Here is a 26,530-nt window from a genome sequence, read left to right on the forward strand (position 1 = left end):
CTTTGATCCCTGCAGTTATTACATAGTGTCTCATTAGTACTTCTTTTTGTAGCTACTTTCAAGACGCACTGGAGTGGGGGCTATAGCACCTGGTCTCAGGGAGAAAAAGCTAGGGAGACAGTAAATTTGCTTTTAGTAAGTACCAGTCTGGCATTAGGTGAGCAAAATCATTAGAAGGTTGCTGTAATCATCCCTAAATAAAGTATTATATCTCACGAAATTTAGTTGTACTTAAATTTAAAGATGACAAGTAGAAAGTAAGTACATATACACGCTAACATCTGTAAAGATGCCATGTAAAACTCATAAGATTGAAAAACTGAAGTATATATGACTTAGATTTAAATTTATTATTTTTAATGTATTAGTTTGGAATATATTTCCTGCTCCACTGTTTTACTCTGTGGCAAATTAAGGATGTCTGGGTGCTTTACCTGCATGCACCTTGAGTTCTTTTAGGTATAACTTTGACTCAAAATCACTTGACTTTATAGTCTTTGGGGATAATTACAAGTATGTATTTTTATTTTACCCCTACAGTCTGTTACACAATTTTATTTGGCTTTCATAATTCTTAAAAATCATGCATTAACATACAAAGCAAGAACAATCTCGCCTGCCCAAACTGTGAGGGAGACATTTTTAAATTAAATATTAAATTCAATGTCAGCCTTAAAACATTTTTAAAGCAGAATGGCTTTGTCAAAATAGCTGGAGCACAGTTTCTATTCCAGATTTGTTGATTGTTGCTTTGAATTTCCAGAGAAGGAGGAAGTCACTAATTATATTAACTGTTTTAGTATCTCTGTGTCTATGGGCATCCTCTATACTCACGCCTTCAGCTGCTCTTTTCAATGTCTTTTGGAGATGCAGTATATAATTGCTCTGGGGAGACTTTGAAGCAGTGATGCCCACGTGAGCACAGGGCTGTGAAACCCTGAAAGAAGAATGAGTATTTGGCAAACCTTAACTTTTTATATCTATGGTTGGTCTCTTTCATATCGCTGCTCACTATAACTAACTAAAATGTTGCATAGGAGTAAGCCAGAGAGGAGTGGTGGTGGTTGAGTGTGTCCTCAGATACGAAATGTTAAGCATAGTAGAGGGCCCTGTGTAGAAGAAATTTATTAGGATTAGGTAGCATAATGGCTCTGTGTAAGAATTCCTAACGTAATGCTGTATATTTCCCACGTTTAAATATGTTGAATTTACAATAAATAGTATTCTGTGCTGGCACTTTCTTAGTCAATTCTTTTGATGCTGTGCCATCATAATAAACCCGCATAATCACATACACGGGCATGTGTTTTTCTTCATGTTATATAGGGACAGTTCACAAGCTAAGTGTGGCAAATTAGTCTGAAGTAGAAGAGATGGAACACACTCTCTGAAGTGTTTTATTCTCATGTCATCTTCTACATGCCTAATGTGAGAGCAGTGTGTGAAGGTCTGTTCTTGTCGATGAGATTTTCAACTAAACTGGATGATTTATGTAACAATCTGCCACAAAATAGAGGAAGTTGTGTTTTAGTTGCTGCCAGTAGTAATTCAAAATTTGTGCTTTTCATATGTGTCTTTTTGAGTGTCTCAAAATGTTCACAGAGTCAACAAGAGAATGTTTCCCTTATTATTACTTAGGTTTAAGGTGGGGGTGGTGGGGTGTTAAATCACTTTTGCATTGGTAAGAGCAGGAATCCTTAGACACAAATGCTCTCTCAAGATGCCTGAAGTTAAGCACTCGAATTTGAGTACATGGTCTAGAAAAGCTGAAAGTGTAAAAAGCAATTACAGTTTTGGAGAAAATCCATATTTTTCAAAGAATTGTTAATTCATTACTGAATCTAAAATACATTTGTGAATTGTATCTTTTAAATGTTAGAACACAAAAGTAAAGGGGATCCCATACGGACGTACTGAATCTCTGATTCTGCTTCAACACCACCTCTGTTCCAGCACCTGGATCCCTGTATCAGTTATATAGCTGATAACTTACCATGTTTATAGTGAACTGTAAATTCTGTGCAGAAAAAGAGGGAGGACGCCATCCATGCTGTCCTCTCATCTATGCCACTTAGTATTGTATGGTGCTGCTCCATTGCACACTTGAAGAAATGTGAAAGTACACTTTTCTTCAGTTTCTTAACCTTCTTGTGGCTCATGAAGTTCAGTCTCCCCTACCTCTCTTCTGTGCTGTGTTTTTATATTAATGATTCATACCCAGAGTTCTCTGGGAGCTTCCCCTGTCCCTGTCAAGACCCCAGCAGTTTTTCAGAAGGCCTCCTGAGGCTTCTTGGTTCATTTCCGTCCTCATTTTACTCCACAGCCTGTACTAGGTTGTCCCTAGCCCCATGTTTCTGTGGATATTTGCTTGCATGTAGCCTGTGAAGTCAACCAACTGAGGAGTGCTTAGAAATTCATGCTCTGTTTTGGGTTATGCATTCTTGAACAAGCATTTAGTCTGTGCATATTTGGGTGGAGCAGATGCTGAAAGCAGTGCTTCTTCCAGAAGCCATGTCTAAATACGCTTGTTTTGTTTACTAGCCCTTTGGTATACGGCAAGCTGGTGTGCACCCAGCTTTTCCCTTTGTACATAATCCCTTTTACTATAAAACTAATTTATTTGGCAGGTGTTTGACAATTTAGTCAAGAACCTTCAATGCCTTGGTTTCCCCATATGCAAAATGGAGGCAGCACCTTCGTACATTTTAGGAAACTGGAAGACTTCATTTTCTGAATTTGCAAGCTGCTTTAGATCTTATCTGGAAGATACTGTAGAAATATTTATAAACATGGCTTGAAAAATATAAACCCTGAGGTGAAAGTATTTATGAGCTCATGCTATGCAGGAAGTCAAAACAGCTGATCATCATTCTGCCTCTGGCTTTAAGATGTTGTATCTGTTAAATATGTATGTCCACAATTATAGAGGTTTTACTATTTTATGCATATATGCACTCTGTACTAGCAAGGCTCTGTTATGGTTTTCATGCTGCAAATGTGGAAAAATTTACATTCATACTTGTTGTGGTATTCTGTGTTGATATTTTGACATCAAGAAACACCTTGATGGAAGAATGATGGCTTTGAGTGTAGTAGCAGTTCTGCACCAAAAGTTGATTTTATAGAATTGGTGTCACCTTTTTTAACAAAGCTGCATTTTGATATAATGAAGTCATACTTAGTTTAGTACAAAAGCTGACAGTATAAGAATACTTTAATTGATTCTAAGGTGGTCCTTTAGGATGTATTAACATATTCACTGACACAGAATAAGCTTTCCATAGTAATTACAAAATGTGCTTATATTATACCAGAAATATTTAGTTTTATTAAAAACCACTCTTATTAATGAAAACACACTCATAACACCTTTTTCACTTGTGTTTGGGTTTGGTTTGGTTTTTTGCAGTCTAAGGCCTGGATGTCAGGTGTGCTCCAACGTTAAGCACCCATGCTCTGATTCTGGAAAGCTTCCTGGTTCAGAAACTCAGTTATCATGGGTGCTGAAGTTAAAGCAACTAACAGTCATGCTTAAGATTGAGAACATCTTTAAGGAACTTTCTTAAATAGGACCTTGAATTTTTCAGAGGGCATTCCTAATCTGTAACCACCTTCATTTCTGCAGCTGTCTCATTCACTCACAGTCCTACCTGTTTAATTATGATTGCAGGACTGCTGATGTTACTGAACACATAGTCTATACTTGTCTAAATTTCAGTAGCTAAAAAATGGTGATGACCACTTCAAAGGACTAGTTCGAAACTAAATTAGCTGATGTTTGTAAAGAATGTTAACTTTCTTCCATTAAGGTGTTGCACGTATATATTTATATATATGTATGTATATGCACTCAATAGAGGCATGTGCTGGAAAAGTGGGAAATGTGAATCTACTAATACCTTGAATTAAGTGCTCTTCCATGGTCCTCTAATGTTTCCCAATCAGGAATTGTAAAATATCAAATTATAATAAGCAGTGACCTTTTATTTGTTTCTGTTTTGTTTTTTGCAGCTACAAGAAAACCAAGATGAAATCGAAAATATGATGAACTCTATTTTTAAGGGTATATTTGTTCATAGATACCGGTAAGAAAATGCATGCCACAGTAGGCTCTGCTAACAAAGTATAATCACAAATAATGTCAAGGGCAGTTTCTGTGTCAATTTTTCTTCTGATGTAGTATTCTAGATGCCACAAAAGCAGTATCAAAAACACTGAAGTTATGGAAGAAAATTGAAGTGTAACCCCTATTACTTACGCAGTAGAGCCATCCACACAACTTTATTTTAATTCAGTAAAACAGTTCTAAGGAGTTGTGGGAGACATGGAATTTGAATCTTTGTCTTTAGAAAAAAAAGTTGTCCAAGGTGGGAGCACAAACATGACAGATCTTAAGAATGATCAAATGATCACTGCATATCATAAGAGGGCAGTTTTGGTGGCAGGTGCCTCTACTCTGCATTTCCTTTTGTGTGTCTTACATGTGAACAGCAAATTTCTCGTGTTTCCACCATACATGCTTTAGCCACAGCTTCAACTTTATTTTAGGTTTTTTCCTCCTTAAATTACATAAGGGCAATCAAAAACCGGTTAACATTTATATTTTGTTCATTGTTTTGGACATTGGTGCCAAGAACAAAAAAGTTCTTTGTTAAAAAGTTACTGTGGTGTTTGCATAGCACAAAGGGTTTTTTTAATAGTTAATATACATGTCTTGTGACTAGAAAACCACAGTAGTTATATATATACACGTGTGAATGTGCACCTGCATGGGCTTCTATTTACTATAGAATTGCACAAACCCATAGATTTGGACTGGTGTGTGCTATTTTGAAGTATGGTTTATCAGAGAGCACTAGTCTTTTAAAATAGATTTAAGGTTGTTTTGCATCACAAGATACCTCAGATCATCTGCAGCATCTTGGTGAAACCAGCTCTTTAAATGTTAATTGACTTATCGAAGTCAAAAGCTAAATTTCCAGGATATGAAACTATGCAATTAACGTTTCAGATTTAAGTTCTGGTTTAAAACTACCTACCATTTATGAAATCTTTTAGACAAATGGCAGAAAACGAGAAAAGGTGTATGAGAAGAGGGTTAGAAGGTGAAGAGGAACCCATAGTTCAGGTGGGCAGAGGGATTACTGTAATTACAGAGAAAACCATGTGGGAAACCTGGAAGGGGCCTGTGCTAATACATGAGTGTGAAGAACACAGTGGAGTCGGAGCATGTCTCTTCACTACCCAGGCATGGTAGTTGAAAGAAAGTTTATAGCAGTACTGGGAGCATCTCTCCAAGGAGGCCAGAGGTAGCAGCAAAAAGGGGTCTTTTAAGAAGGCAAGGGATCCAAGCGTAGTGATTGCTCACAAAAGAACCACTCTTCCTGCATGCATACGTCATGCTTCTCTCTTTCTTCAGACCTTCTATCCTTATTCTGTCCCACACACCTGTGAGACAACTTCATTTGCTATCTGTTTGTTTCCTCACTTCTGAGGAAATTGTAAAGGAGGGATGGTGAATTGAGAGGGTCTGAAAGGTCTGAGAGGAAACAGAAATGGTCAGTAAGCCTTGAGCTACATGGCAACAGAAGGATGGGTATATAGAGTCAACAGGTAAATTAGGATATTACCTCAGTATACTACTCACTATTTTGTTATGAAAGCAGTTTTTATGGTGTGTAGGTAATAAAGGTAAAGAAATTAAATGCAGAGAGCTTTTCCATTTTTCCCCCTTCAGAATTTAGTGCATTATATCAAACAAGAAGTCACTTTAAAATATTTTCCTAGTAGCTCATGCTCTTGTGTGGGATTGGAAAAATACTCTACCTTTTGACGGTCTGCATGCTATTTCCATTTCTTTTCTTTTTTTTTTTTTTAAATCCTCTTTTTGTAAGCCTTGTTTCTTTTCATGCCTTCTGCCACCAGTAGTAAAGGTCTGATTTTGCTGATATTGCTGTATCAAAGGAGAGACCAGATAAATAAACTCTGCTCATCCGTGCCCTGAAAAAAGATGCCCAGGCTGACACTGTTAGACCACTGAAGAATTTGCTGAAATCAGTCAAGTAGTGGTATGCCCTGAGCAGGGTGGGTGGCACGGCTTCTGCCACTTTTTAGAGAGGGTCAGGAAGAGTAACTGCTTCCAGGTCTGCCCCTAAGAGCCACTTTTGTGAGGAGTCGTCATCTCTCTGGCTTCCTTAACTTCTGTGAAACTTCTAAGAGAGTTATCTTACATGTACCCTAATATGAGTAATCTGTAGACAACAGAGAACATAGATTCAAATTTCTGCAGTTACCTCTGTTTAAGAACATAGAGGGGGGAAAATACCTGTATTAAAACCAGCTAATGGAAAAGAAAGCCAGGGCCAGGTTGGGGGGAGGAAAAAAAAGAAAGGATTTAAAACTATTATCTCCTTCCATCATGTTTTTTAAGCATTCCTTCTCTCAGATAATTAGAATGATTTATAAACTTGACATCGTTTTACAGTCCTTAGCCCATGCACAAATGATAATGAGTTAAAGGAATGCTATTTTAATTATTTCCAGAGAAGAAATCCCTTTCCAGAATATGATTCAGACTGCCACAGTGATTCATGCTTAGAAACCTTTGCAACTTAATAGCAAGTCTTCCATCTAAGCAAAAAGGCCCCCCAAACCGTTTAGTTCAGAATGCAGCAGTCTTCCTACTAGTAAGCTGGGGTTGCAGTGAGGTTACATCTTCTTTCTGTAGATTGGCTTCCAATTTATTGGAAGATTTCAGTGCTCACTTCTCACATTAAAAAAAAAAATGGGTGGGGATTTGCAGAAACAGCTATACAGTTTTCTAGGTGTACTGTTAGTCTAGTGTTAACAGCAGATTTGGCCAAAAATTGACATATTCTTAATAAACATGCAGGAAGTGTACCTACCTCCTTGCATATTTCCTTATCTCTTTCCTGAATCACTTTTTTCTGACTATTTTTGTGTTGCTTTATGACATATTTGGACGTCCATTGATTATTTTTTTTCATCATCTCTCAGACTGAGAGTTAACATCAAAGGGGAGACATAAGAGCAAATTCAGTTAGAGTCAAGTTACTGAGCTCATGTTGGTGAGTATAAAATGGGCAGAGATAGTGAGTGTGGTAAATAGGACTGCAGGGCCGTGAAGGTAATCGAACTGTACAACAGGTTGTCCAGAGAGACTGTGGAATATCTGTCCTTGGAAATACTCAAAAATTTATTGTAAAAGGCATGTAAGGGTTTGGATATGTTGATGTTCAGACATCCTAATCTCAACCAGTTTTGTGTCTGTATGAGTCTAATACCTTTGGTGTGTAGTAAAGAGATACTATATATTGGTAGGTCAGGGATCTTAAAAGTAATCTTTTTGTTTTGTCTTAAGTTAAACAGCTGAAAATTGCTTGCAGGATACATGTATATTAAAAAAGCAGGGGGGCGGGGAGGCCTGTTTCTTCATTTCAGTTGTATCTGCATATCAGAGATTACTTTGGTTCTGAGATTATTGCCACATAGCTTCGCAGATGTAACAAGTATTTACAAAATGCCCATCACCCTCAACAGTTATCTGAGATATCAAAATTTTGTTTTTGCTAGTTACCCTGCTTTTGATTTAGTATTGTCTGTCCAGACACATTTCCCTTTCAGAGGGGAAGATTTAGAAAATGCTTATTTGAGTCCTACTTCATAATATCTTTTTGTTTTGAACGCTCAAAGAGCTTTTCCTCAAACTGAATGTCCAGCAAAAGAGAACTATTACAATTCAAATTTCTGGCAGACATGAATGGTCATCCTCAGACTGATGGGCATGATAGTTTCATGAATTTATGCAGTGCAGTGAGCCTGTCCTGAGGTTATTATTTTGGCAGTGCTGATAATTAAGGTAAAACTTGCCAAATGTAGATGCCATCTTTACAGAGAAGGTGCTTCTCTCTCCTTTCAAGGTACTCCTTTCCCTCCTACTGAGTAAATGGGATGATGATGGCAAGTGGCATGTGAGTTCCACTGTAGGAAACAAGAATGTTGCATGAAGAAAAGGGAGAGGATATATTAGATGGAAGCCTGGTAAGGAAGCATGTAAAAGACTGAGAGGAGCAAAAACCAGTCAGTACAGGGGAAATGAAAATCCAGACAAAACCACAGAAAAAAACCTTTTCCCTCCCTGTAAATATGTTATCTTAAGGAGGTGAAGCGCACATCTTGGGTGGCAAGAAAATGCATTATGTTTTTATGTATGTTGAAAAAACATATAAATTACCAAGACCGTTTGTCACTTATAGGCAAAAGAAAAGAGAAAGGCAAGAAGTTATATCTTTGTACTTAAATGACTTTGACCTTCATATCAAGTTTAAAAACATGCACTGCTCCCTTTGCTACAAAGCCATGTATCATACTTCAGATAAGCAAAGGTGTTAGCATGGTAAGTCTTCGAGAAACACTGGTTTTAGAGATAAGTAGAGCTACATCTTGAAATTCAAGTCATGTCTTCAAACAATACAATTCTGGCAAGAATGTTGGATAATCAACTTAGTAACACATTATTGAAATAGCTATTTAAGTAGCACTCTGTGTAGAATTACTTAGAAATGGGAGTGCTGCTTACCAACCCCTCCCAGGAATGGGATATGCAGTGAACATTCACCAGAATTTTTGGAAGTGGGCTCTGCACACTTCTATTTTTCTTACCTTTCCTGCTTTATGGGGTCCTAATCCAGCTCCAGAGATGAGAGAGTCATAGAAAGAAGTAGAAAAGACACTTTGTCCAGTCCTCTTTATAACTATACCTTCAAAATATTTAGAAACAGTCAAGCAGCCCAAGAGACAGGTGTAGTTCTGTTGAACTGGCAATGGTACATTATTGTAGAGCTGCACCATTTCATGTCACTTCACTGGGAGTTTGAGATTCCATCTCAGAGAACTGCAGAGACAGGTGAGTGACCCTAGTTTCTCTCTTTGTTAGAAAGTTGTCTTGTATCCAATTTGCATGTTCTTCAGAAGGTTTTCTGCGGTTCTCTCTGTCTTAAGATTAGGATGTGAGAAGCAACAACTCCAATGGTTGTATTAGGCAAGCAAACATGCAAGAAGAATGCTGTCAGGGATCCTTTCAGAGCTCCCAAGAAGTCTTGAAGCAGTTACTGCTCTGTTAGTCATCATCAGTTCTTGCCTTAGGTGTTTTCCCTCAACATTGGTAATAGTTTAAGGATTTAAATATCCATTTCAGTGCAGATCAGCCAGGTTAGCTTAAATTACTTTCAGTTTTGGTCTCGATTAACCTAAATGAGTTTGTGGCCAAATGGACTGTGAGAACCCAGGAGTTGCAGGTGGCAACCACTCCAGCAAGGCCCTGAGGAGCATACCGGTCTCCACCTGTCATATCCCAGTTATCCATTATAGGATCTATGTTTCAGGATCCTAAATGCTTTTGTCCTTAATCAAAATACTCTCATGTAATTTATCATGAAATATATGCTGAAGTGGCACTTTTGATGGTTGTTTCTCTGAAAAAACTAGTAAAACCCTGATACTGTTTGCTATGGTTTGTCCTAAGTTTTATGGACCTGTCTTGTCAACCCAAAATTTTAAAAGGAACCAGTGAATTTCTTACCTGATCCTCTTTTGTCAAATCTCTTTACAAAGCTGCATTGTGGGGAGCTTCTTTACTAAGAGTAGGAATATAGGTTGTGAATTTTGCTATGAATAGTTCGCTAAGTGCTTCCCATTCACTGTGTAGACATTACTTTGCAGTTTGTGCTGAAAAGAAGGTTAAATATATTTTGTCTGATATTTCTAGATCCAGCATTAGTTTTGGTTTCTGTGCTAGACTAGATTCTGTTCCTTTCTAGAAGCATTTGTCAACTAATACAAACTTACGTCACTAATTTATAATTATCATAGAATCGTAGAATCATAGAATCATTAAGGTTGGAAAAGACAGGATCTTTTCTTGATGTAGGATCATCAAGTCCAACCATCAACCCAACACCACCATGTCTCCTAAACCATGTCCCCAAGTGCCATGCCTACATGATTTTTTTAACACCTCCAGGGTTGGTGACTCCACCACCTCCCTGGGCAGCCTGTTCCAGTGTCTGGCCAGTCTTTCAGTAAACAAATTTCTCCTGCTATCCAATCTACACCTCCCCTGATGGAACTTGAGGCCATTTCCACTCGTCCTATTGCTCGTTACTTGTAAGAAGAGACCAACTCCCATCTCACTACAACCTCCTTTCAGGTAGTTGTTGAGAGCCATAATGTCTCCCCTCAGCCTCTTCTCCAGGCTAAACAACCCCCGTTACCTATAGAATCATTAAGGTTGGAAAAGACCTCTAAATCATCAAGTCCAGCCATCAATGCAAATTATGATAATGAATAATGCATTAACTATTCCAAAAGTAATTCCAATGCTGGTATGATTAGTATTTATATGTTCTTGGGTCATCCACAAATAGTGTATATTTTCAAAAAACTAAAAAATTCATAGTTACTATGGCAAGAAGCTAAAATATATTTGTGTAAAAATTATAAGAATTCTAATTTTATAACGAGCAGTTGATCACATGCATAACATGTATAAAGGCTTTTTGGCTGTATCATGTTTGATACAGCATCGTATGGGCGTGGAATCTGTGTTACTGATTCCTGCAAGAAGACAAATTACTCCTATTGGTAGTACAGTTATGTGGAAGATGGTGATGGAGTGGGAAATTGTGTGTCACAAATTCTCCTGCCTCTCAAGCAACTTAAGTCTGTTTGCTAGTCTCACATGCCTGATGCATAATTCTTTCCCATTTTCAGTTATACTAAGATGTTAAATTTTTAGTATACTAAATACTGTAATTAGTTGAATAGGTTTATTCTTTCTTTTTTCTTTTTTTTAATTACAAATAGCAGCTTGGAGTGTTTGTCCATAGTGCCTAGGGATCCCTGAGAAGCTTTTGAATCAAGAATCAGTTTTTCACTGTCTGTCTAGGGAAGTTTGAATGCATTCTTACAGAAATTATAAATTTTCCTGATTTTTGGCTAGCTGTGCTGTATGATTAAATGGCTGTTGACACGGGTTCTTTTTGGGATTGCCATTAAATCCTTCCAAAATGCTTCACAGTTAGTAAATTTATAAGGTGGTGAAATAACCTACTTGGATGTGAGGACTTAGGCTGTCATCCCCTAGTGGAAATGTCTTCATGGTTACTTTGTGTTCCTGAATGTGTATGTGGCTCCCCTTATACTTATTGGCCTCTGAGACTGTTCTGTAAGTCTTGCATTCTGATTCCTTCTACCTATATTTTGTTTTAAAAGTAGTTTAATAATAATTCTATAAAAGAAAATCACTGATCTAGTTTAGCGTGAAGTAATACAAAATTAGACATATATATCTATATTAATATATACTCATCATTTTAATTAAAACTTGATTTTGTTATGGCTGCATTCCCCGTAATGAATGCAGCTTTTATAGTGCAAACTCTCAAACGTAATATCTTAGCACATTCATCCTTAGAGTATCTAAAACCTGTTTGAGAAATCCCTGGTAGAAACAGCTTATTTAATGCCCTACTCTGCTTGTAAGGTGGCTTGTCTACATTGTGGATTGACAGTTACCTTGGTTTTGAGGTTATAGAGTCTTCAGGGAGTTTGACAGACCAGTTTTAATAATTCTCTTTGGAGGTTGACAGAATCAGCATGTTTCACGTAGGCAAAGAGCGAAAATTGTAGTGGTTTGAAGGCATTCCTACATATTTCTCTCTAACGTTCATACATTAGCTTTAAATGCATGTTTTGTGCTGTTACATCAGTACAGTTTTCTCCCTATAATTTGAAATTGAATGAGAAAGACAACTGTAGAAGTGTCACATCTCATATGTGATACTGCGATTGATCGCCGTGTTCATATAGGAACTGTGGTTTTCACCTTGGTGTCTGGAAGATCATATCCAGTAGAATGGCAGCTATTAAGGGGGACCAGTTTGAAGGTTGGAAGTACATAGGTAGTTACAGTATGGAGTAATCACAGTTCTTTTATATTCTTGTGTGTGTGCAAACTTATGCAGTAAGTATCTTGAGCATAAGATAAAGTGTGTTTTATTTCTAGCTTGTAAAGTTGAAAACTTCAGGAAAGATACAGTTTCTGTTATTTTGCAGTTATCTTGCTTGAAGCTTGGAATTTTTTCTTCTTTTTCATAAACTACATTTCATTTCTGGGTTCTTTTGGTGTTGTTTTAGAATTAAAATGATGTTTATTCCTTTTCAAAAAAGATTTTTTAATAAAAACACAGAACAAAACTATTGATTATAAGCAAGGCCAGGGTTTTGCGAAGCACCAGACATTCACTTCTTCTGTACAGTGGCTCTTTATGTTCTTCTTTTATTACAGCTAAAATTTTGAACTGTGAAGCAGTGCCAGCTGGAGTGGCACAAGCAATTTCTCATAGTAACAGATGTCTCAAAGATGAAACTACTAAAGGGCCACATGGCCCCAATCCCTTTTCCCGTTGTTTAGCTGTCATTCATTATTAGTAAATATGCCATGCGCTGTGTCGGTCAGACAGAATAGTGCCAATCAGATTGAAACAATATCCATCACTGATCTCTTTAGGTGATCTCTCCAGACAGTTTGCTGCTGCCCCTCCTTAATAAGCAGCTAAGTCTGCCTGAGCTACTACATCTTTGCCTCTTCCATTACTTACCACAGTCAGAATGTAGAAAAAAGCAAGCAAACTGGAAGAAACCAATGTTGAAATGTACATATTTTTCTGGGTTTGTTATAGGGGCTTTTAAGTGGTGCATGAAACAAGATCTGTTTATGTACCAAATTCCATTCGGCCCCTCTGGCAGGCTAAACCAAATAACTTTTTCCACCTTGCAATTCTTCTGCACATCTAGCTGGAGAGAGTCAAGCCTGCTAAGGAAATGACAGTGATGATGTTTCAGAAATGATTGTCTAGAGGAGGTTTGTAGCTTGGATTCATAATTCTGTTTGAAGAGAGGGAGGTAGAAGATGGAGTAATAGACTAAGAAGCAAACTAGGGTGAGAAATTTTTGAGATAATGGAAATATCATATCTGAATGTAGAAATACTGAAATTATTAGATAGATCAGTGAGTTCAAGAACATAATGGAACAGAAAATCAGTGAGACAGCAGTGAGAACAGTGACAGGCCCTACATCATTATGTTCATCAAAAGTAAAAGCAAAATATTAGAGCTAGGGCAATGGGAATGAAAAATAAATCATATGTGTCTAATACGGTTAATTTTACTTTTTTCCTTATTAGTGATGCTATTGCTGAGATTAGAGCTGTCTGTATTGAAGAAATTGGTGTCTGGATGAAAATGTACAGCGATGCCTTCCTGAATGATAGTTATTTAAAATACGTTGGTTGGACACTACATGACAGGGTAAGTGTTGTGTATTACCATACATAGCAGAGTGTTCTGTAAGTAGCTGATGTTATACTACCCAAGACATGTTTAGTGTATCATCTTTGATTTGTAAAGAGATTGTTCTTTTCTTCTTGCCTGTTATTTATCTTTTAGCCACCTTATTTCAAGGTATTCACTTAAATGAGAGTATAGTAGTCTCAAACTGTGTGCTTGCTTGATGTGCTTTTTTGTGTTTTCAGCCTCTGTTAGAATATCTTAATAGAAATGTTTCCATGGTGCTTTTCTTCTGATTACAAGAGAAAGAGAAGTCTCCTCAGATCACCTGAGAACTTTTGTCTCTGGAGCAGAATGGAAAAGAGATTTCCAGATGTGTCTTCAATTTACATTGCCCAGTAGTTAGAGGAAAGAGAATGTCTCTGGGTCCCCAACAGACATCGCTGGCTCCACAACCAGTGGCGTTCTCATCAATTAATTTTCCCTTGAAGAATTTCTTCAAGTTTCTCTTTAGCTTTTTCCTCCAAAAATTGTTGAAACATCAGGTGAAAGCAAAAAGATTTATATCCAGAGGTTCTTTCCTGTCTCACCAGAATTTTTGGTACTGATGGCATCCTCAACATGCCTCTGCTGGGTGGTGACAGGCCTAAGTACCACTCGGTTCTTGCAGCAAGCGTAGCCCATTCCTAACGCTAATAGAACAGGACTTTGTGCTTCTGACTGTATGGGGGGTTTGTATACCAGGCAGCAACTGGGACTAGCTGTCCTCCCACTCTCACCAAAACCAGTAGAAACACTTGTTTTACTTTAAACTCTTTTCCCAATATTATCCAAGGAAAACAGATGAGACCTATCTATCTGTTGAAATGTGCATTAAATTCCAGCATCTTGATTTACACTGTTCTTTTTTTTTTCTAGCAGAACTGCTGGAAAAAATTAAAAGTTTGCAAGTTTATTCTCATGACTTGCATAACTCATAGTTAATAGCTGATTCTTTGAAAAGGTAATTTCATAGTAACTTCAGACAGCATGTTAATATTGAGGATTTGACTAAGTCACTCTTTTGCTGAAGTCTGAACAAGATCAGTTAGAAAAATGTTAGCTTTCTTTTGCTAAGGAAAGAAGTTAGCTGCTACTGGTTCTTTTGCTTTAGCTACAGCTGTCAAACATCTGCATCTTACCTTGGTTTGGACCAGCAATTTACTTAAGTGTATCCTGTATGCTTTAGAGTCTAGATATGTGATGTCTTTCTTCTCTAAACCTGTAGGTCTCAAACTATTACTTTAAAAACTTTCCCCAAACTTTTACATGACACCTCATTGTTACAAAACTTGATTAGGAGGGACATTCTGCTTACTGCTACAATCAGCCATGACCGCCATTTAGAGACACTACACTTCCTGTCATGAAAGCTTGGACATGGAAACATGGCCATCACAGTGCTTTGAGAGGCAGAGCTACTGCTCCACCTGTGTACCTTATTTTTAACATTGGTGTGCCTCAGTAGGAGGCACGCTTCAGGAGGTAGAGATCATTGCTTTAGGTTATCAAATCAGTGGGGTGGTAAACTCAGGCTGGAGGATTAGGATTTTAGGTGTGGTGGAGGCTTTATTTTACTAGGGCTTTTAATTAAAAATAAACTCTCTCTTGAATAATTGCAGTGGATTTTTTAAGCACATTCTAATCCTAGCAAAACATTTCCAGAAAGGAGCACTTCCAATGGGAAAGCAGAATCTAGTAGCATTGCACTTTGTAGCTCTCAGTCCCCTTCTAGTATCGGAAGTCCAGCCATTTCTCATGGCACTGTCTGTGAATGGTGTCAGCTTCTCACTCTGTTATCTGTCACATCAAGCAATTTCTCATGTCATGTCCAATAGTTGCTCACATCTTCTTCACTTAGCTTAACCTCAGGCCAGAGTCTAGTCATCTGGCTGCAGCCCTAAAGTATATTTTTACATCAGCGTTTTTAAAATTAATATGTTCTTTCATATCAGACAAATTCTGAATTACAATGTTACAGTAAAAAAAAAAAAAATGGTTTTCCATCTGGACCAGACACAGAAGAATTCTGTCAGGCTACTCTCCTGCCTCTGCTTGCTTTGTAATGTTATTGTTGCAGGCCTCAGAAGTGTCTTGGGGTTCTCAGTCCTTAAATCACTAGCTAATCTGTTTAATATCCTGTTATACATGATACCTGATATTTTTTTATTGATGTAGTGTATGTTTAGAGTGAGACATTGTAAGTAGGATAGAGGAAGAGTCAGAAGCAGGTGAGCCATGTGTCAAAGGATGAAAAGGGAGAGAATGGAGAGAAAGAGACATTTGGGGAGGCACAAAAAGGAGGAAGTGCAGTGGGAAGAATATATTGAAAAGAGATGGAATAAGAACCAATTAAAAATGGAAACCCTCCAAAAGTACAAGATCCCTTAACAGCCTGGTTTTCATTGGCACTACCTGAAAAACTTGCCACCTGGTGGTATCCAAGTTTTTTGATTTTTGATTTGCTTTGATATGGAGATAATTTTTGCTATGATCAGTACTTAAAATACTGAAAAATGAAGGCTGAGGCAATAGTCATTAGGTATTTCAATTTCATATGAACAGAAGTCACCCCAAAATTATTAACTTCTCTGGAAGCTTGCTACTACAAAAAAGAGAGGAGGCAGCAGTACAAGAGATTAATAAGCAGTTTCAACATTCGTCTTCAGAAGATAGACAAATTAGATCACAGGAAAGACACAGTTCTTACACTTCTTTGCAGTGGCTCCAGTGTAGTCTTTCAGAGGTAGGATACAGAAGTTTATGTCTCTAATTTGGGGAATATGTGTATTTTTTATGTTAATCCTGTCTCTTCCCCAGATTTCAGATTAATGTCTATAGGGCTTTTTGGCTTTTTATAGATTGCTTTCACATTTGAATATGGGTTTCTAGTTCTGCCTTTCTCTCCTTTTTAAGCTGCTTATTCATTCTGGTGGATCTGGGAGCATAAATTAAATATATAAAATATAAAGCTATAATACAATTGCATTAAAAACTCTTTTAAAAAAAAAAAAAAAGTCTTAAATCAGACTATCCAGCCTGAATTTTCACCTGCCCCATTGGTGCATGGAACTGTCTTGAAACCATCATTGTATCTCTAGATACCCAGACAGTCATGGTTCTTAAACCACTTCCTAGCACATACGAAGATTTCTTTTCCTTCTTTGCATGCTTCTACTTTCTGTGAAAGGAATGAACCCAGGGTCTTTGGGAACAGATGGTATTTGAATACTTTATTGTGATAGTATCCCACGTCAAAAGGATGAAAAAATAAACTTGGTTTTATTAAGATTATGTAGAAACCGAAATTGTAGTTTTCCAAACTTCTGAATGTTTGACTTTGTAAAACCTCTTCGGTACCTACTCACCTTGGTTTTGGGAAAGCTTGAGAAGAATAAAAAAATGCATCAGATGATACACAGTGTCTTCATAAATGGTATTGAGTGGGCCTGTGCAGATGGAGCACAACTGCTTACTCCTGCTGGAAATACTCCTGCCATAGATACTAACATGCTGCAGGACATTTTTGTCTGTTTCTCTCTGGCAGTGTAACTGTTTCTGTCATTCGGCAGCAGATTACCTCAAAATACACCACCCTAGAACATCAAAATGCAACACAGTATATCATGGTCATCCCATCCCATGGTCATTTTTCTATGCGAGAGGAAAAACCAAACAGTGCAGTCTGCAGAAATATGGTAGGACAAAGAGCTGAACAAATTAATTATCTATTATTAAAACCTGTAAAATTAAAAAAAAAAAAGAGCAGAATACACTTAGCCACCAAAAAAGGATTTGAAGTATCCAAAAGGAGAAAAGTGAAGTGTGAGAAGTGGCTTTGCTGGCTCTCTTGACTACCCACCTACTCAAAAAATATTTAAAACTGTGTTTCTGGGGGCTCAGAAAGTCGTCATCTCTGTGTGATCTAAGCCTTTTTCTGGCATGTGAGCTGACGCATAGTGGTGCACCTTTAATTACAATTTCTGGAGCTGTGGTATCCCTGAATGTTAAGAGAAGTCTGCACCAGGATGGTGCTGGGCCATCTTGTATAGACTGTGCTCTTCCTAGAAAGGTTGGACTAGATGGTCCCTGAGGTCCCTTCCAACATGTGACTCTGTGATTCTTGTTGGGAGATGGCAAACTAATACTCGAAAGTACCAACTATATGGAACATTAATAAGAATCTGAGCTGGCTCAGTCACTGTGAGACTTCCACAAGAGTTACAGATTGTTGGTTCAAGTCCTGTGAGTAGTGTGTAAAAAAAAAATATGAAAATGGTGTGCTTCCATCAGGATGGGTTCTTTTTCACAGGTCTCTCATATTAAAGAGAATTTTGAGTAGAGCATGACTCTCCCAGAAAAATGTAGGCTACCCACACTGCTGGCATGAAAGGTGTATGTATTGCTTTTTGCTTCATTAGCAGCAGTAACAAATTTTTTGCTCAAAACTCAGAAGTGTCTGCAGGATTATCTCAACAAAAACTGGGAAATTATGAGAAATGTTTGTTATTTAGCAGTGTTGATAAACATTTGATGGCTTTGATTTAGGATCCAATTTCAAGTTGTAAATGAAAGAAAGCATTAACAATTAAGCACTAGTGCAAAGCATTTCTCATATTCATGAAAAAGAATTTTATATAATAAAAATAATAACATATATAAATAATTATCTAAAAACACTTTGAGAGAAGGGGAATTACAGGAATAATTAGGCTAGAGAAAGAGGCATGCATAGAACCAATGGCAGTGTGGATGAATTCAGCATTCTGCAATAACCAAGTGTCACAATTATAAATTGGACAAAACTCCAGGTAAGTATATTTTTCTGGAAGATGAAACTCAGGAGAATGGAAGATCTTAGTTGTTAGAATGCTGATAATGCAAATATTTTGTCTGTTATTTACCTAGAAAATGGTAAGGCTTTCCTTTCAGATACATTCATTCTGTCTGTAAAGCATAGGTATGACTACACAAAAATAGTTGGAAATGGATGCTCATTTTCTTTAACAGAATTATAGGTATTGCATGGTTGCAAATATTTGCTGCCTTAGTTTGACTCATACTCACTATGAACTTGAGCTCAGAATTGCAGAAAAGCTGGCTAAAATCTAGTCTGGGAAATATTTTTGCTTATTCCTTTCTTGCTTAAGGCATAGTTCACTGTATATCCACAGTGTTCCTCTCAGACAGTCATATTTTCTAATAAAACCTCTAGTGTTGGTTTTTCCACAGCTTTCTGTAGCACTTTGAGTGCTTAACTATGTTTGCCACTAAAAAGTTCTTCCTCGCATATGCTAAGTAGTCTGTGTTGTAATTTTAATTTATTATTTCTTTTCCTACACATTGTGCACATAAAAAGTGACAATGGGTTTTTTCCTCTTCCTTTAAAGCCAACTAACTTTTCTTGTGCTACAAAGATATTTATGGAAAGTTTTCTTCATTACCTCTTGTGTCCATTCCGTACTATGCCCAGGCCTTTTCTATTTTATTTTCCCTCTGTTTTTTGTATTCCTCCTGTGCTTGACCTCCTTATCAATTTGTTAAATAAGTTCATCTTTTAGTTAACTAAGTCTCTTCTTGTCCTTGCTTTACATCACTGTGTTTGCAGCTTTTACCCTGGCATAAGTTTCTTAGGAATTACCCTAACTTTAGCATTCCCACTCTCTTACTTCCTTGCTAGATAGGAAATTTCTGCTGTGTTTCTTTCCCCAAAAAAGTGTTTGGGGTGTTAAAAAGCTCGTGGTTTTTTGGTGACTCTCATAGTTACTCAAGAAACTTCTTGTGTCTGGCATGTTGATGGTCTGTGGGACAATTCTCCATTCTGGACTTCAGTGCAGTGTATCCATGTACACCTTCACTTTCGCCTTTCTTAGTTTCTTGCCCAGGTCGTTGCTGTTTATGGTTCTCTGTGGGTTTCTGTCATAATCTCCACTTATTTTATTTTAAAACCTTCTTAATAGGATTAGCAAGCTGACATGCAGGGGCTCTTCCCTGTCCAAAGAGATGAACTCCATCCTTGACCACCAGTTTAAAAACCAGACCTTTTTGCTGTCAGAAAAAGCCCTCCTCCTGTCATTTGTCTGCCAAGAAAGGCAGTCATTTCCAGGGATTGCCTCTGTGTCTCCTGGACCTTTGCTCTCAGCTAGAGGGGCCGGGTGTAACACAACCTCTCTTCCTCACCTGCTCCTGCAGTCACTTGTCTTTTGCCTCACATCTCATGAGCAGCAGGAGGATAGTAGCCTGGTTCAGTAAGCTTTTGTCAGCATCTCGCTTCGGTCTCCTAGCAGGCCAAATACCAAATGTTCACAGGTTTGCTTCCTCTCTGCCTTGCTTGATTTGATCACTTAAGACTTAAGGACACCCTCAGTATCAGGCTTGAACTTAACTCTGGGACCATTGATCCATGGTATTGGTGAAGTCCCCAAGGGCTTTGGATTCCACGGAGGATCCAAACCTTATCTGCGCAGGTCTCAAGTCTCATTGCTGTTGGCCCTGATTTTTTTTTTTTCCTGTACCAAACCAATCTAGAGTATTGCATTTTGGGGCTACAGCACTGGCTGAATAACAGGCCATCTGCTCACAAGCAGGACGGTCTTCAGCAGAGCTGTAACTAAACCTGCTACCTCGCTGTTGCTCCGTAGCGTTCATCACAGGCCAAAACTGATACTGATCCTCTGCGGCTAAATAAGCTAAGGCCTTAAGGGGCTTACATTCTCTTCTAATGATTAGCGGTGACTCCAGAGATCCTGGCCTTTCTGAGTGACTCACAGCAGAGGAAACATCATTTCTGATACTGCAACACAGGTATCATTAAAAGAGGAGGACAAGTGGCATTTCTCTGTGCTTATTTAGCAGTTGATCACATCCATATAAGTTTGTCCTTCAAGAAAGTTCTGTACCGTGAAAAATCTTATGATAGATCCTTTAAACATAACTTTCATCTCATTGACTTATTCTGCAGTGGTAGTCAAAAAGATCCCTAGAGGAGAGCATGAGTGCTCAGAGACTCCTCACAGATATAAAGAGATGATTTATTAGGAATAATAGTTCTTCAAGGAAAAGTTCTTCTGAAAATCTGCCTTTCAACTTCTATCCTTTTATCTTCTATTTCAATTTTTGAGACAGGTGGGAAGGAGGAAAGAAACTTAAAAATTAGGATTTTTAGCTTCTGTTTTTATGTCAGTCTCTGAATGTTCTTTCAGTTTTTAGCTTGAGCAGTTTTTTAAATACAGACTTGATTCTCAAATAGGCTTAATTTGAAGCCTCTGGGGTATGGAGTTTTATTTATAAAGTTCAATAATTTCTGTTAGTTCTTGAGCAGCTTAAGGCCTTAGCCTTGGTAGTGAACTCACTTTCATAAAAGTAAGTTCACGCTGCAGTGAACTCTCCAGATTATATTTGAGCAGGGTTGTGCTTACAACCTTTTTGCTATGTACAAATATTTTTCAACAAGAATACATAGTTTGCCAAGACTATGCAGTTGTGCTGAGTTGTATGTCTGCAGCCAGCCAGATGACATGCATGTGCCCAGGGGATCCAGCCCTTCTCTTTGTCATCAGTGTTCTTTTAGGTGACAAACCTTGATCCATAGGTGCTTGTCTCGTGATGCCCACATTTCCTGCCTACAGTTCACCAGATCAAAGCCATCCCCATCTAAAAAGCAGATGGGAATGAGCTGCTGCCACCAGAGCAACTCAGACAGATGGACACAAGCTGCTCTTCTTCCTGAGGGCTTCTCAGGCTGTGGCTTAGATGCATTGTTCTTGTGGCAGCAACCTGCTCCGTGCTGCACAGTCTCTCAAGGCCTTTTGCATCCTTCAGAAAGTGCCTCTGATGAGATGTAGAACACTTCAGAATAATAAATCCAGTGTGTATTCCTTCTGCCCCTGGGAAAAGGAAAGACAATGCTTGGAGATGGCTGAGTTGCTTTAGTGGGCTACATGCAGCCCACGCTCAATCCCTTTGAACATTTGTGCATTGATTGTAAACACCAGAAATCAGGCAGAAATTACCTGTAGTCTCTTTCCTAAACGTAAATAGCCGCACTGTCTTTTCACCAACTACCTTGAGATCATACATCTTTGTTTTGTATTTACTTGGTACATTATCTTTTTGTGGAGTTAATTGAAAGGGAAACAGTAACAGACATTTAACTGATGGTGCATTAAATTCTTTGTATATGCAAATAGGGAGAAAATTTAACATTGTAGGCAGCTGCATGTGGTTTTTGGGTTTTAGCTGAATTGCTAATCGGCTTTGTAACTCTCTTGCATAAAATTTTAAATGTACATTAAGCAAATTACAGTATGATTTTATTTAATATTCATGTGCATTTGATTAGGGTATTCGATCAGCTAATCTTAGTGTGTTTTATTTAGCAAGGTGAAGTGAGGTTGAAGTGTTTGAAAGCTCTTCAGAGTCTGTATACCAACAGAGAGTTATTTCCAAAACTGGAGCTGTTCACTAATAGATTCAAGGTAAGAGGAAATACAATTTTCAGAAGGAGTACAGAAAATAAAGGTATTGTCTGTGTCATCCTGTTACAGTCTTGTATATTAAATGCAAAAATAAACTCATTTGTTTGTGACAAGGCTTGTACCTGCGGTAGGAAAACTGTATTACTGAATGCTGAAATTAAGCCAAATTCATTTTACAGTGTTTATCTTGTAAGATTTGTCAGGTTTGGCCAGGATGATTATTTATCTGTTTGTATTGTTGATAGTTTATACATTGTCATTATTCAATCCGCTTGTATTTATTTAATTTTAGATTTCTTGAATTTTAAGGATGTGTACTGGGTGTTTCACACAATCTAAAATACATCTGAAAGTAACAGCCTGTAACAAAAGATTGTTCCTAAGACAGCCTTTTAGCTGAATATGTGCTTGTGTTTGGAGAAGAGATATTTTGATCTGCATCACTATATTCTATACAGTGAAATACCTTGCTGTAAAATAGGCATTTACATTGTGCTTTTAGACAAATCCCTGAGCACGAGTGTCCTGTTTAGGAGATAAGTACCGGAGGAGTATTTCATAGGGGTTTTTTTAGTAGTACAAACACGCTGACTTTTTGCTTAATATCTTGATGAGAATGTGGCTGTTAATTCACTTTGTGGAATGACTGCTTTATTTCATAAGTGAGATATCTGGAGAGATGAGTGTAGAAATACTATCATTGCTCCTGCTCTGTGAAGAAAGCTTTCAGACACTGTCACCACGTTTGGGGACACCTTTTTGCCATCTTTTACCATAGCTTTTGTGTTCTGGAGAACACAGAACCGTGGTAAAGGCTACTCCCCAAGGAAAGACTAATTTATTTTTGTTTCAATCTTGATTATAATACTGATGAAAAATTCTGTTTAGAGAAGAAGTTGAGATTTAAATATTCATAAATAACTGCTGTGCATGAGACTTAAAAACTTCTCACAGTAGATTCAGTACTGCTTCACTGGTTTGTCTGTCATTGCAGTTACTAACTCCTCCAGTTTGATCTAGGAAAGCACAAAATATAGAAAACTTCTCATATCTTCCCTGTATGTGAACAATTCATAACGAATGAATACATGAAACATAATAGTAATTAGCCTTTCACCACATTCACTTGAGATGGAGAAAAAACTTGCTTAAAGATGAATACAGTCTAGATATTAAGGAAGGCTTTATGTCCAAAATTCTAGTTATATAATAGAAGAGACTCTTTGTTAATCTCCTTCATTTGAGATTTTTATGGGCAGACTAAATAAATGTGTCAGGAATGAACTAAGTATAGTTGACTATAAAGTAGGAGATGAAACTAGATCATTTTGTGAGATCACTTCAGGGCCTATATTCTTCTAATTTTATGAAGTCGGTTTCTGGGACTATTGCAGTAAAAACAAACTTTCCTCTCACAGAAGAGTACCTGGCAAACAGGTTCAGATAGAAGATTACTTCTGTAATGGCTCCGTAAGTCTGGTTTGCTTATCATCTCCGGGCAACCAGAAGTACTAGTTAACTGTCCAGACAAATGAACCCTCCAACTCTACTGCTTTTCTTGTTCCATCTGGGCAAACTTACAGATAGATTTATAATTGCTCCTCCTGTAATTCAATTTATTTTGAAATAGGCCACTAAAACTCTCACGGTCTCTATATTTGCTTTTCTTTACTAGAAAATGTGCTGGATGCTTCGTTCTTAACCTTCTATAATTCGTAAGAGAAAATGCAACTTTGCGTCTGAACCTGTCCCATCCACCAGCAAAACTTTTCAAGAAAATTGGAGGCATAAATAGTTACTCAGTAATGTACTTCAAAAAGCTACAGGAACATGTAACCTCTAAATACTTCCTCCTGACTTTTTTCACAGTATAGACAGTTTTCTTTGTAGAAGAAGTCAGGTTAGCCCATTCAATGCTTCTTGGTTTAGAATGGCATGAGTAATTTTCATTTCTGTCAAAAAGATTTGGAGGAAAGGGAAACCCTGTTAGGAATCCTCGTCTTTCTTCTGTTCCATTAAAGCTGTTTTTACTACAGAAATCTGTATCATTATGAAATAAATTAGAGAAAAAGTGAGTTCAAAGTCTCTGTGAGCCTAGAGAACAGATATGTTTAACATGATTTATCAGTTTCAGTTGCCAGCCATGGCAAGAGAATGAAAAGCTGGCATTGCCCAAATGCCTGCGCTTGAATTTACAGCTGTGTTGACAGGCATGCAGCCTTTGGCACCAGGATGGAGCAAAGTTTCAAATGAAAGCTTTTTGAATCTGTGATACATTACTTAAATCTTGCCACCCCTGACTCTACCACCACCCCCTGAAAAATAATTGACCTAAATGCTGTTCTTAGTTCCATGTCTGCTTATTTATATTTCCTCATCAGACTTTAATCAACCTGCACAGTTCACCAGCATTCAGCTCAACCCATTCAAACAGTCAAGAGAAATTTCAGTAGAGATCTTCTAGCTGTTCAAAGTATAAATTTGATCCAGAATGACTTGTACTGGGATTTTAATATATCACCACCTTCCAGATAGCTGTGGCAAGGATCTGGTAATGTCACTTCTCCAAAGGAAAGATGTGTGTTTTTTCCAGCATTTGTTTGTGTTTCTAGGAGTAAGTGATATGCTAGAAAATAAGCTTTGTCCGTCAAAAATACCTGGTCCATCAAAGACAAGGCTTTTGTTTTCCATCAAGAAGTCCTGTCTCATACAAACATTAACTGAAGCCATATGGAAAAGATGTGAATTAGCTCTTTTGCAGTGAGTGCCAAAGTCAAGACACTGGCAGATTCAGATGCAGCTGTTCAATTCCTGTCCCTCATCCCTGACCCTTTGCAGGAGAGTGCTGTCTCCATGGCCTGGGAGGCAAAAGGAGATGGATTTGCTCTTCAGCCAGCCTTGTTCACAGCCTAATACATAATTGCAAACTGATCTTCATAGACAGTGAAAATTCGTATTTCAAGTTATAAAGGCATGTGTCCTATTCCACTGCTGTACAGTGGTACAGAAAATTTCAGTCAAAGCAGATTGAGTAGCTGGGGTTTGTAACTTACAAATCCACACAAGTTAAACCTCCCAGAGGCATTAGGCGTTCAGGTCTCATTTTCAAGGATCTTGGTGCCTGGCTGGCAGGTGTCATCGCACAGAGATGCTGACACCAAGGCAGAAAATAAGAAATTATATATCTGTGTATTTTAAGCCTGATGTTTCTGGGGAAAAATGGAGAGGAGAGAACAGTCATTTTGCATAAGAGATCATTGTCTCATCAGTCAGTTTCAAAGTCCAAAAGGACTCCAGGTTCAGAGAGTACCACTTGCTTTGTAGGTAGGAGAGAGAAGTTCCCTTCCCTTCCAGGCTTTTTTCAGAGATGTAGAAGGAGTTTTATACTTGTGTGCTTACTCCTTCATGTGCAGTTAGTTCCCTCCCTGCGGTATCCTGGAGTTTGATACACTTTGGGGGAGTACATGAAATTGCACTGAAACTTTTAGAATCAATGTATCTGGTTGTTCTTCCTCTCGATGTTGTTATTAGTTGTTGTTCCTTGTCCAGAACTTTACAAAAAAATTGACAGCAATTATTTTTTTTTGGTTTTGTCCGTACACAGAATTTCCTGTTTGCTTTCCTTATTGAAAATTTCAATTATTATTTCACTGTTTGAGTCTCTTCATGGACTTCTCACAGTCTCTAAAACTGTCTACATATAACAGTTAAATGCATCAAATTTCCCAGGAACTTAATGGTGATTGACAGAGATACATTCAGTCACAATGGCACAAAGTATCTCTACAGACCTGTTTTTCTTGAGAGGTAACACTTGAGACGGCCACCTGCATTCTTTACATACTACTCCCAAATTTCGATGTTGAAATAAGCATCAGTTGCTCCATATTCACCTTCAGCCTTTAAATGACTGGAATGGTAGAGAAAAGGGGCGAACATCTTTATTTTGGCCTGATTTGGTTTTGGTGGCTTCCACTGTTGCTTCCTGACAATTCCCTTCTTTCTTGCCTATTGTTCCATTGTGCATAGAGTACACACCTTCTAAGACGTACATTAAATGGTTGAATAATAATAAAGGCCTTTCATGTGTCCAATTGATTTTTCCCTGCAAGAGAGTTTATTTTATAATCTATAGAATTCTTCATCTGATAACTGTTTGCATGTTTCTGTTTTGTCACTGTAATAAAATTCCTTTTCAGGATCGCATTGTATCAATGACACTTGATAAGGAATATGATGTAGCTGTGGAAGCTATTCGATTAGTCACGCTAATACTTCAGTGAGTATTTTTCAAAACCTGTATATTCCTTCTGAAAGTTACCAAAGCCAATAATATCCAATTGACTTGATTTCTTTGCTTGTGTAACAAAGTGAATCTGTTGCTCTACACTTAGTATGAATTTGAACTGAATATGGTCATGAAGCTAAAATGAGATATTCCATTTAATGGAAATACAGTAGGCAAAGTATAAAAATATATTGATGTGTTGAGACTATCAGTGCATCCGTTGTTGAGGAAGAATGCATTTATACCTTTTGCCAAGGGCAAAATGATTGTCCTCCCCTAAACAAGTGTCTGTGTGTTACATTTGGTAAAATAATTCTGGCACTAACTAAGCAAAGATACAGTGTAAGGAGATTTGA

The 26,530-nt window shown here is 37.7% G+C and overlaps 1 protein-coding gene across 4 annotated transcripts in view; it reads left to right on the top strand.

Annotated features, from left to right (window-relative positions):
• Positions 1–26,530, top strand: part of STAG1 (STAG1 cohesin complex component) — a 205,590-nt gene that overhangs the window by 117,150 nt on the left and 61,910 nt on the right. For all 4 annotated transcript variants that reach the window (XM_075099470.1, XM_075099472.1, XM_075099473.1 and 1 more), the window contains 4 exons: positions 4,012–4,085; positions 13,268–13,391; positions 21,788–21,886; positions 26,086–26,165. In XM_075099470.1, coding sequence (XP_074955571.1) covers positions 4,012–4,085; positions 13,268–13,391; positions 21,788–21,886; positions 26,086–26,165 — 377 coding nt within the window. The remainder of the gene's footprint in view (positions 1–4,011; positions 4,086–13,267; positions 13,392–21,787; positions 21,887–26,085; positions 26,166–26,530) is intronic.

The sequence above is a fragment of the Phalacrocorax aristotelis genome, chromosome 7 (assembly GCF_949628215.1).
Source record: "Phalacrocorax aristotelis chromosome 7, bGulAri2.1, whole genome shotgun sequence".
NCBI classification, from domain to species: domain Eukaryota; kingdom Metazoa; phylum Chordata; class Aves; order Suliformes; family Phalacrocoracidae; genus Phalacrocorax; species Phalacrocorax aristotelis.